Genomic DNA, 12,672 nt, shown 5'->3' with positions numbered 1-12,672 from the left:
TGCCCAGCAAAGATTAAGGCGAAGACACATATAGAGCCTTGAGCCAATTAGCAACATGACGCACAATTGTTGGCACTTCTACTGTCTGGCAGTGATGTAACAATAGTAGTAGTACTAGGCACTGAACATGCTTTACTGATGGCTGTGCACCTGCTAAAAGAATCTCTAAAATCATTTTTGAAGTTTTTACAAAGAGGTCAGTGTTTTATTTCAATATACAACAAGCTCACATGGCAGTAAAAATGAGGCAGGGGAATCTGGGTCACTGAAGGACTTTGGTCTGTGAATAATTAGCTTAACCCTTGTGCTGTCTTAACTTTCTGTATACACTACTTGTCCTAGGGGTAAAAAATTACCCACCTTCACTAAACCCCTAAAATACAGCAGCGTGATTGCATTTTAAACACCAAATTTATTTTGCATGAAGAAACAACCTGTCATTCAGCACAAGCTTTGTGAATATCTAGGTTTTTTTCTCTTCACAGTGCAGAAAGACTGTGTTTAATCAGTGGAATCCTCTTCTCCCAGACCTCTCTTAAGGCCGCAAGTTTGTCTGTCACACGCCTTGCAGGTCTTGACTCACGATTATTATTATCGTTCTTGAGAAAGTTTGAAAGACTTTCAGTTCTTGTTGCACGGAAAATCACCCTTCCACTCTCTGCATCACAAATGCAGCCTCGCCTCGGGACCTATACACACCTGCTAAGATTAGCAGCCTGATGTAGGCACGCAGGTCAATCTATGGCTGGTGTGATGAACATGCTGAGTGTGGAGACAATATCCTGGGCAACTGCATGTGTTGTGGGCCCTGGGGTCATCCTTATGACATGTTGTGCTGCCATCCTGCCCTGGTTGTCATTTGGTGACTAGGACCATGTTATTTTTCTGTTCTTTGACAAAAATGTCTCTCTTTCAAATTGGACGATTTCTTCTTCATCTGAAGATGATTCATCATGCTCTGGGTCATATTCTTCCCCAACTTCTTCTTCAGAAACCTCTTCCTGTTCTAAATCACCGTCCTCTTGTTCCTCCTGGACATCTGAATAAATCAGATCTAGGACCTGCTGGGCAGTGAAACGTGCACTGATGGCTACAGTAAAGAGAGTACTGGGGGTACTGTCATCTGCAGCACCTTTATAGCATCTGACTGCATTCCCCATTAGTAAACAATGCATTCATGAAATGATTATTCTCTCTGATCTTGTTTGTATTTTGTCTGCGAACTTCAGTCAGGTGTGAGGTCGTGGAGGGGAGATGCTGCACATTCGCGAGAAAGTTTTTGTTTTCCCTGAGTTCAATCAGTAGCACACGTAATCTCAATTTATTGTGTGTATGTATGTGTGTGTGTGTGTGTGTGTGTGTGTGTGTGTGTGTGTGTGTGTTTATATGTGTGTGTATATGTGTGTGTGTGTGTGTGTGTGTGTGTGTGTGTGTGTGTGTGTGTGTGTGTGTGTGTGTGTGTGTGTGTATGTATGGTGTGTTTTTATGGTTTCTGTAGTATGAAAAATTATTTTATAACTGCCGGGTCAAAAATGACCCCTAAGACAAGATTTGTACCCTGTTGGTGTACAGCTGTTATGGAAATATGAACAAAGGCAATGTTTAACTTTTTCTCATGTTGGGGTCATTCTAGGGAAAGTCATTGAATTTCAAGTTGAAAAAATATCATTAAGGGGGTTTCCTATGCTGTTAAACATAGTGGCGGGTCATTTTTGACCCCTAAGACAACACAAGGCTTAAAGACAAACTGACCTATTAGCATTTGTATGTCTCTAAATATTTGAGCTTCCTGTACTGTAAGTGTAACCATTCTCCTAATTTCACATCATACAAAAAATGTAAATAAATATAGATTTTACACCACTAAAAATTAAATATCAAATTATAAAAATACATTTCTATCACTGAGTCTGGTAAAAATGACGGTTACAGTAGGATTTAACACATTTCTACTTCTGATAATTAACATTTCAACAATTAACAAAAATAGAAATGATTTCAATGTGTGAGATATAAGAGTTTGTATTTATAACGTCACACGTTCACTGTGTCCTCATTGTCCTTTTGTTAACTCTGGATTGCTTTTATCCTCTTCTTGATTTTTATCCTCCAAATGTGTGTCGTGACTTTGGTCCCCCTCTTCCTGCTCACCTACAAGAACTTTACTGTAAAGTTTCTGCTGTTCTTCTTTAAAAGCGTCTTTCACTTTTGCTCGTTTCAGACCTCCATCCCTAAGAGCACACAGGAAAGAAAGGAAAACAGTATCAAACCTGATCTACTAGTCTGAAGAAGAGCACTAGCTTGGAACTTCACTTGTGGATATGCCAATGAATTACACTTTAGGGAGCAACTGTACAGTGTGCCGACCTTTGTTTATGTTTTTATTGCTGTCTTCTATTGGTCCAGCCTCTGCCTTCAACAGTATTTGGATGTACGCTATGTTTTGTGTGACTGTTCTATATGAATTGTGTTTTTTCTAAAAAATGTTCCCCAACATTTGAGGTTTGACAGGCATTCTCATCATCTTGTTGCACTCTTCTTCTGCAATGGTGTAATGGCACCTGACTGGAGAATTAAAGGCACATACTATTTATCTTGATGAACCAACGTCTAATGTTCACATAACATCAGTGGATGAAGACGCACAGAAATCGTATTTCCTTTTGCAGATTTTCTTGAAAATTCATTTGAAATGCATTTGGATGGAAACTTGGCTAATGACTCACCAAATGAGATCCACCAATCCTCCTTGTGCAGCTATGGCTGCTTTCACTCTGTTGGCAAACTGCACCTCATCCTCCCCTTCCTACACAAGGACAATAAAACAGAACAGGCTAAGATTAGGTGGAAAAAAGTACTCCGGCAGATAGAATAAACTTCGTAAGGTTGAGTTAAAGAGCTTCACCTCTCTGTTCATAGGCGGCAGGTACCAAACGCTGCAGACAACGGCCCAACTGCTCATCATCCTCAGCAGATAATTCACCAAGCCAAACTTACTGCTGTTCCAGAAAGCATCGCCAAACCGAGGATCATACTGCGAGATGGACATGAAGCCATATCAAGCGTAGGTAAGAGCAAAATGAGTAGAGAGGAGGAAAAAGACTAAAACATGTCCTACCTTAATGGCAACTGGATAGACTGTGCAGTCAATTTCAAAGCTGCCCTTTTTGAACATCATCACTGATGTGTTGTTGATGCAAGTACCTGTTGAAGACACAGTGTGGAGCTCTTATCGACTCTAAACAACAGATGTTACGTGCTCCGCTCTACAGGTGTGCAGAATTATATCATCATACACACCCTCAGGGAAGATCAGGATGGGCTGTTTAGTTTTGTCAGCAACATGATCGCTTAGCCTAAAATAATGACAAAGCAAGTGATCAATATATATATATATATATTATATATATATTATATATATATATATTATATATATATTATATATATATATATTATATATATATTATATATATATATATTATATATATATTATATATATATATATTATATATATTATATATATATATATTATATATATATTATATATATATATATATTATATATATATATATTATATATATACGTATATATATATTCTAAAGAATCTTACCTAGAGTTCAAGACAAATGACATTCAATCTAAACTGCTACTATTATAGCAACAACCAAAACCAAATCATTATATGAAATTCCTACTCCACAGTCTATGTCAAGTTGAAATATCACTAAAGCAAAGAGTGAGGAGTAATATTTTAGACTATGGTCACTGTCAACTTCATTGTTTGATGGCAGCCATATATACATACTGATGAGTCAGAAACTGAGAAAACATTGGGCTTTCAGTTAAGATTTCTGACTGTTTGATGTAATATAATTTGATTGACCAGTCTATGACAAAAACATATTTCTATTATGTGTACAAAACTGTTGTACCTTGTGTTTTGAGTCAAAATGTAATAAAAATGTCTAAGCCAAAATCAAATGTTTTAATCACAACTTCATACAAACCAAATCTAAACTATGTGCAGATTCTTGACACCCATTCACAATAAGACAAATAAAGACATTTACAGGAATATATTGTGTATTATAATTCAAAACATACTGAGCTGAACATCTTAAATGATAAGTGGTTGCACAGCAGTGGGACTGACTGCAACGCCAACACTGAGAAGATGCATTGTTACCTTTTGGCCACTAGGTGTCTGTCTTTGACTTCTGATCTTTCAAACCAGATATGAGGAGAGGATTTGACCATCGCTCGCTGGATCATTCCCATCAAGCCTCCATGCACCTGGCCAACCTGAGGGACCAGTTAGACTCAAGTTCAGTTCAGAAACAACGTCTCTACTCATCTGTAGTTTGTCATAATCATTCATTCTTATGAACACACACTCAAGAAAATGTTCAGAGACACACAAACATTTCTACCATCGAGTAGCAGCCATCATTGGCCAAGATGATGACATCAATGGGCGTTGTGTGATTAGACACACAGATACCACCAGTCTTTGGTTTGTTCTCTCTGAAATCAATCAAGTTAGTTTGAGACACAGACACACAACTTGGTGACGTGCAACTACACATCACACACACTTCAATGCTTGTCACTATGCTCTTTGAAATGGAGAGATTTGCAAAAAGCTGTTAATCTGTGAATACTACCGTTCTGATAATTATAATGAATTCAACATTAAACATACCTGTTATGATAGGTGATGATTGCTGTGAGGGCTGTCACACAGATGCGGTAACACATCAGATGAACCTTCTCAGTCAGGTAGAACCTTAACCTGAAGACATACAAAATAATGCCACAGTTGCATTCATCATTCTTGGTATCAAGAGGAAAGATTTCATATTCTAAAAATGCCATCTTCTCATTTCCGCTGCGTTTATTTACATGCTGTTAGTGCTGAGGTTACAGTGAGAGGTGATTACTGCACTCATTCACCTCATGTTGCTGTTATTGTGGGTGTACTGTGTTGTGTGCTAATCTCTTGGCATGCACATGATATTGTCTGGACTTACGTACAGCCTGCCGGCTCTCAGCGAAGCCCTTGCGTAGAAAGATGCACGCAGGCCCCAGTACGTTGTGCATAGTGGCTCCGTTCTGGGCCAGGGCCACTAGCGGCTCAAGGTAGGCCCCCCCAGATCCCCCCTCCTCAGAGGACTGCATTGCTTTGTAGTTCTTCTTTTGATCCTGGGGCAGCATCCGAGGCGGGGGGCCAGACATGGGAGCAGGGGCAAAGACAGGGGTTGAGACTGTGACTCAAGACTGTGGCAGCATCGAGTCAACAAGGAGCCAACAAGGAGGGGGGATGAAGGGGGTGACAGACATATGTCTGTCAATCGAGAGTCATGCAGTCATAGAGAAGTGTAGAGTCATGCAGTCACAGAGAAGCACCTCAGTCAGTGGGAAGCAGTTGTAATTTCATGACAAGAGCAACTGATGCCATCCATGAATCTGCCCTGCAGGTCACAATCCTGCACTGTGACGCAGAGGGCATCACGTATTATAGACAATGCCAATGGGGGAGTTAACTGCATAGCAAAAATACAATGCATATGTCCCACTTACAGCCTCACAAAACAGCTCCTTAATCTTCAACTGCACATTTTGTTGCCAACCTTGTGATTAAAGGACAACCCAATCTACAGGAACCACAGGAACGGATGCCCACTGGGTAATCTGACCAAGTGATGCATGGAGCTAGGCTGTCTGAGGGTATATCGTGCCAGAAAAACTACTATGAAGCCACGCGCTTGCAGTTATATAACCCCCCCAAAAAAGAAAAACTTCTCCACCACTCCAACCTATTTAGCACAGATGGCATCAACAGTTGCTTGTCATATCGTGCTTTCTCAAGGATGTGCAGCTGCTGATCTTAAGAAAACCTATTTGTGGGACCGTCTGCCTGCTACACTGAGAGTCTATACAAGCATACGCTGATACGATGAGGACAGCTGATGCAAGAGATGTATTGTACAGATGAAGGTCATCGTCTTGAGCCTTTATAGAAATGGTTCTGAATGTTCTTCCCTCGTTCGTCAACTGCGCACTTGTGTTGTCATCTAAAAGGCTCATTGCCAGTGGTACGTTTGATCTAATAGAATCTGGCAGTAAAAAGAGAACACCTGTTTGCAACATTTACACTGACTGGTCACATCCCGCAGGTGCAGGTTCAACAGCTTAAAAATCTTCCGCTGGCTGGTAAGGTTGCATCGCCGTGCAATTTGACCCGACTCTAATCTTCGGTGACATGATCCACATTTACCAACTACACCTCAGCCAACAGGTCGAGCACAAGCAGCACTAACCAACTCCTCTGACCTTTGTCTAAAAGGCTAAAATGGGTTTCTAGGGAATGCGGACATGGACTAACGACCACAGAGGGAACTTGTATCTAACAAAAAGATATATTAGAAAACAAAATAATTATTAGCGCTGCCCTAAACATGCAAAATGAGTTTTCCACAGAGTCACAGTTGATAATAAAGAGTGTAAATTCCTAAAATTGTCTGAAACTACAGTATAAAACACAAGCTTTATCTTGAAAAACTATTTAATTATTCTTCCATGTGCTTGGACTCCAGCAACACAAAACACAGGGACACTCAGTCAGACAGTACAAATAGCTTTTGATCAAGTTGGGGACACACCATGAGACAAACATGCACCAGTCAAGGGGATTTAAGGAGACCACAGCAGACCTTACCTTCTTGGTGAAAATTTTAAGCGACTTTACAGAGTTGCCCATTGCAAAGAAAAATCCTTCTTGTTTTATGTTTTCTCTCTAACCGTGTCTGTGTTAGTGTGGCTGTATGTAAGTGTATGCATGTGTGTTTGCATTTGTTTCCAGGCATGCATGGGAATAGGAGTGATTAGAAAGGGAAAGAGGGTTCAGAGGGTCATCGACTAATATAAGAGGACATTTGGAACAAAGCAGGGAGAGGAGCAGAGGTATCATAGGGGGTAGAGGAGGTAGGAGGGAGAGGACGAAGGAGTGTACCGGGAGAACCTACAGGCAAAGACGCCGGGAGGTACGAGGGGAGGGACACTAAAACAAAAGAGGGAATATGTAAACAAGGACAAAGACGGATCAGAACAACACAAAAATAAGCGAGGGAGAGGAAGCATGCGTGTGATCAGAGCGAGATGCAAGCGCCAGGAGTAGAAAAAGCAAGATTGCTTATTCATTCCATCCTCTCTCCTACAGTGTCTTTCCTCCCTCCCCTCTACCCTCTCTCTCTCTCTCCCTCCCCTCTACCCTCTCTCTCTCCCTCCCTCCCCTCTACCCTCTCTCTCTCTCTCTCTCTCTCTCTCTCTCTCTCTCTCTCTCTCTCTCTCTCTCCATCTCTTTCTCTGTTCGTCTCTTGCCCTTTTTTACCCTCACTCTCCCTCTCTCCACAGTTTCAAACCATCAATGCGAATGTGACAGAAGAAGCTCGTTCGGACAAGCATATTACCTTCCCCTGAGCGAGACGCTGGATACACCAATCCAAACATACACACACACACTCACACACACAGACACACACATACTCACATATACACACACACTTGATTAAACACACACGGATGTGGGGCTGTGGAGCTAAAAATATCACACACTCTCTCTATTCACCCCCTACTCTCTCATACCCACTCATCCCCCAGCATCCATCCCCCTCTCTCAATCACACACACACACACACACGCGCGCGCGCGCGCACACAGTGTTAGCTTCCATAGGCTGTGAAGTGTGAAGAACACGACCGGGAGGGAAATGTGTGTGTTCAAGTCCTGAAGTAAAGTACAAACCTGAGGTACATTACAAGATTGTGCATAGTATGTATCTCACCAACAAATTTGTCTCAAGATATGTGGTTATTGAAATATAAAACCCCTCATGGATCAACTGGAAATCAAATTGTCATATACTTGAAAGCAAGAAAAGTTGACTACTTCCACCTCAGCCAAGAGTTCTTTTTTTTTCCTTTCGGGGATTTAAAGCATAAATTAAAAATGTGCAATAAACAGATGGATGGAAATGTACCTATAGTAAGAGGATCACAGGTGTAATAGTTCATGATCAGATCCGTATAAAGAGAGAGAGTTGCGTCAACAGAAGTTCAAAATGCTTGATTGGCAGAAATTGGTACAAACAGAGAGACGGAACCGCAATTTTTGCTAATTAGTCGTCAATAAATGAATCAATTTATGATATTCATAAACAACATATATATTTAGTTACATACGTTTTGTCATCAAAGTAAAATGTGCCAATATTGCATGATTAGTAAGCGTAACGGCTAGAGTTACCTGCCATGTTGATTCTTTTTTAGGCTAAAGTTCCCTTGTTTAAAGGAACAGTGTGTGAGATTTAGTGGCATCTAGTGGTGAGTTTGCAGACTGCAAGCAGCAACATACCCGTCCGTTCACCCCTCACTTTCCCAGTGTGTTGGAGAACTACAGTGGCCCTCAAGTAGGGAAAATCCTAAAGATACCTAATCCTTAGGATTTCATTAACACTAGGAGCCACTCTTATCAATATCAGGTTATTTTCATGACTAAATAATTGCTCTAAAAGACATATATATATATATATATATATATATATATATATATATATATATATATATATATATATAATTTTAAACAAATACAATTCAGAACAGGATTAGATGTTATCTATGATTTAGATATAACTAAATATTGTTTCTAGACCAGCAACAGTCATTTTTTCAACAGCAAAGACTGTATATAAAGTCATTAATATCTCACTGGAAACAAATCGAAAATGTCAATGAATAAATAGCATTCCTGAGTGAAGTTTATAAATGATAAAATAAATAATGAAGAACACAGACATCAGATAGTATAAGTCAACAAACATACAGCTTTTGTTTAATCCCCAACGCAGCCTCACCACCTCTGCTCTGTATGCGGAATTAGTTCTCTGTGTGTGTGTGTGTGTGTGTGTATGTGTGTGTGTGTGTGTGTGTGTGTGTGCTTTTGTCTATGTGTGCGTGTATTTGGAGGAGAGGAGATGCTCTCTATTACACCAAAACATAAAAAATGGACATCGCCACCTAGTTACCAAATGGCACGATCACTCAGACATCATATCCATCATATGTGGGAAGCCTTTAATGAGTGTTTGGCTGACCCATATCTTCCTGACTGCATCTCTTTGGGTGATATTAGCTGTGGAGCTGAAGACCATGAGTGAGGAGGAAGAGGTCAAAGTTTCTGCAGGCATCAGGGTTAGTGATTGAGTAGGCCTGGGAAATGCTCTCCCTGGCGTTGGTCAGACCTATCCTTGCTGTCTCTCTTACATCAACAACCATGCCATCAGTGTAGACCCCAGGCGTGGGCTGCAGGAGGTACTCCTCGACAAAGTCTGGACAAAACAACGGGGCATGGAAGAGGAGGACTTTAAAAAGGAGGAAACCCTACTGGTTGGTAAGCAACTTGCACAGAGAGCACCCGAGCATGAGACAGAAAAAACACCATAAATCACCATAAAGGTAGCCAATCAAACTTACATTATAAGTTATAGGCTTCAAATAATTAACACTGTACCTGCATGACACCTGCCTAAACAATGTTTCTAACAAACTGAAGCAATATTCTGAGCAGTGCAAGTTCAAATTAGCACAATCTTTAACATCTACAGCAGTAAAATGCAACATACAGGTTAATACTGTAAGTACATTTTGCTGATACTTTCATATGCCTATAACACTGTCGGACTCAATGGATTAAAAAAAATGGATCACACTGTGTGCAGATCTCTCTGGAGCCATAAACGGCTTTATACATTTTGCTTTTCACATTTGCAGTAGTACTCCACAATACAAGTAAGAAAACTGTTGGTTAATACCAGCCATAAGTAGGTCCAGTACTTAATATAATCATATGTCAAGTTTTGATTTGCCTCAGTATTTTATTAGTATTTCTTTTAACCTCTACACACTTCCTTTGATTTCATAGTCATTGAATTAGAGCATTTATTTTACTTTTCTTAAACATACAAGTCACATTAGCACTAACATGTCAGCCACTACAATCCAAAAATAACAATATAATAATAGGTTTAGGGTTATTATTATTCAATTATTATTACAAGTGGGATTCATATTTATCTTTGATCACTATCACATGATGACAGCGTTAATAAACGCTGCAATTTCATTGGCTGTCACTATAGGCCACCGGACAATGCATTGTAATATTCTTTGAAACTGAACTGAACTGTCTTTCAAATGTGGCGTTTAGACTATAACAACATTTGAGCTTCACAGGCAGTACATGTCAATGTTAGCTCAGTTAACTCAAAGGTAATTTTAACCCCAACAGATTTCTCTGAAACATTTACAAGAAGGACTTACAAGCAGACACCGGATTTCTAAGGACTTCTAAGGACTTACAAGTCAACTTTTTTTTCTCTGGTAAGTACTTTTGATGCAAAATAGACACCATAGATATTGTTATTTTTTTTTTTAACAAGAATCAGTTGTGTTTAGCAAACCTAAGAGTACTAACCTGGAACCTTTGGTCCTTTTCATGCCAGGGCTAATGTTAGCTAAACCTCTACATTAGCCAACTAACATCTACAGTTAATTTAGTTAGCTGAGACATTTGTACAAAAAGTACATTAAAACACAAACATTGCAAGAATCATGCTAGTAATTTTAGTTCAGCTTCAGCAAATATAATATATTGATATAGCCCAGTGAGCATTTTCCCGTTTTTTCGCCGACTATTTATAGACGTTGATTAAACGTTCACGTTTAGACCAGATTTCAACAGATTTTCGTCCTCTACATTGTGCTAATAATAGTAGGCCTATATCATTATTTTTGAAATCCGGGTTGGTGCTCACTGGGAGAAACTATCCTCTAGCATCAGTATGTGTCAGGTTACAGAATGAAGGTAAATATTAAACTTTATCTCCAGATTTAATGAGTTATAATGAACCAATTTATTTTACCACCTATGTTAATATCTAGCTTACTTTAATTTTAATTAGCATGGAAAACGGTAAAGAAATCAATAATTTGACCCAAAATAATAATTTAAAAATTATTTTAATTGATTTAAAAATTTGTTTTAGAGAGTCCATGATCAGAAATACGTCCATACCAACACTAGTTGTTATTCATAATACCGTGTAATAATATGATACAAACACCGTTCAGCTGTTTACTGTCAAATATGTATTAGACATTCTAGAAACACTGTACGTTTAAATATTTAGTTTTGAGATGCTAAGCTAATGAAGAAGGACGTTGCATGCAAAACATCATGATGCCTTTATGAAAAAGGATGACCGCACTGTTATAGAAAAGACCGTTTCTACGGAGTTGCGTGTTTACTTCCGGTCAGCTGATTCATTTGCATACAGGGCAACGCGAGATGAACTGCGACACATTTGGAATGTTTACGTCTACAATGGTCGACAGTTTTCTGCAATGTGTGATATTTGCAAAGCATCATTTTTTTTATTATAATGCTACTTGCTTTTACTCAAGTACATGATCTGAATGCTTTCGCCACATATATTTAATTTTGAATTGATTCATAAAACGAAATGAAAATAAATTCCATCAGACAACTCTAACCAGGCAGATAACTTTGCTTTTTTTGTAGTGAGGGTTTTAGTCAACATTACTTTATTTAATTTATGTGTGGTGCACATATGTCACTCTCTCTCTCTCACTCACACACACACACACACACACACACACACACACACACACACACACACACACAAACAGTCTCAGTGTCCTGGTTACAAAGGGATAATCCACAATAATGTGTAATAACTGCATAAACACCTTCCAGCTGTTTACTGTCAAATATGTATTCAAACTTCTAAAGTAGTTAAAGTGTTAATGCTATGTTTTAAACTCCTAAGCTAATGAGGAAGTGCATTACATATGATGAGTTATAAATTAGGCTACACGACATATCAGTACACAGAATAGTTGCCTGCCTGTTTTTCTTCACTTTAGCCCATTCCTCTCTTCACCTCTCTCCAGAGTAACTTTGCTGTAACTCAATCATGACTGAAGTGGCACTCGGCATACCAGCCGACGACTCCACGGAGCTGCCGTACCCGGATCTGGCCCCGGAGGTCTTGGTCTGGTTCAAACAGACCACAAGACCCCGTAACTGGTGTCTGAAAGTGGCCTGTAGCCCATATCCTTTCTCACTGCTGGAAGTTTAACCTTTGTCTGACACCTGGCATGCCCAAATATGTGTCAGAATAATACAAACGTTGAGTATGCTTGAGTAGATACATCAATATGTATATTTCAGAGTAAAGGATACACTGTCGCTATTATTACATTGTAACATCGTTTAATCTAGCCATCATTAGTCCCATTAGGTCTTTCTAGTATGTAACCATCGGTGCTCTGTTGTTGATAAGTTTCATGAATTAATGAACATGTATGAGTTGTGACCTTAACCTCTTCCTGCACGTGGTTGGATTTTGTGTCCATACTGGTGATCCTCGTCAACTGCATGAGTCTGGGCATGGACGAGCCCGGTCGCGAGAGAAGCTACAAACTAGAGGTTAGAGTGACACCTGCACTCTTTTAAGTTGAAATACAATTAAAAAGTGTCCTTTCTCTCCGTGAAAACACACGCCACATACTTTAGTATGGTACCAGTGATTTT

At 39.4% G+C, this 12,672-nt stretch overlaps 1 protein-coding gene across 1 annotated transcript; it reads right to left on the bottom strand.

Annotated features, from left to right (window-relative positions):
* Positions 1 to 1,565: 1,565 nt before the first annotated feature.
* LOC137868754 (glycerol-3-phosphate acyltransferase 4-like) lies at positions 1,566 to 12,530 on the bottom strand. Its single transcript, XM_068705648.1, has 12 exons — positions 12,456 to 12,530; positions 12,078 to 12,132; positions 9,321 to 9,385; positions 5,035 to 5,126; positions 4,703 to 4,792; positions 4,431 to 4,524; positions 4,187 to 4,302; positions 3,301 to 3,356; positions 3,119 to 3,204; positions 2,906 to 3,034; positions 2,727 to 2,806; positions 1,566 to 2,231 (listed from the first exon to the last, which is right to left on the bottom strand). The coding sequence occupies exons 1-12, from the start codon at positions 12,528 to 12,530 to the stop codon at positions 2,054 to 2,056; spliced, it is 1,116 nt and encodes a 371-aa protein (XP_068561749.1). The 3' UTR covers positions 1,566 to 2,053.
* Positions 12,531 to 12,672: the final 142 nt, after the last annotated feature.

The sequence above is a fragment of the Cebidichthys violaceus genome, unplaced genomic scaffold, assembly GCF_023349555.1.
Source record: "Cebidichthys violaceus isolate CVI_PGR_0920_01 unplaced genomic scaffold, fCebVio1.0.p SCAF_12, whole genome shotgun sequence".
Taxonomy (NCBI): domain Eukaryota; kingdom Metazoa; phylum Chordata; class Actinopteri; order Perciformes; family Stichaeidae; genus Cebidichthys; species Cebidichthys violaceus.
Note: the sequence above shows the minus strand (reverse complement) of the source record. Positions and strands in the feature narration are given on the sequence as shown.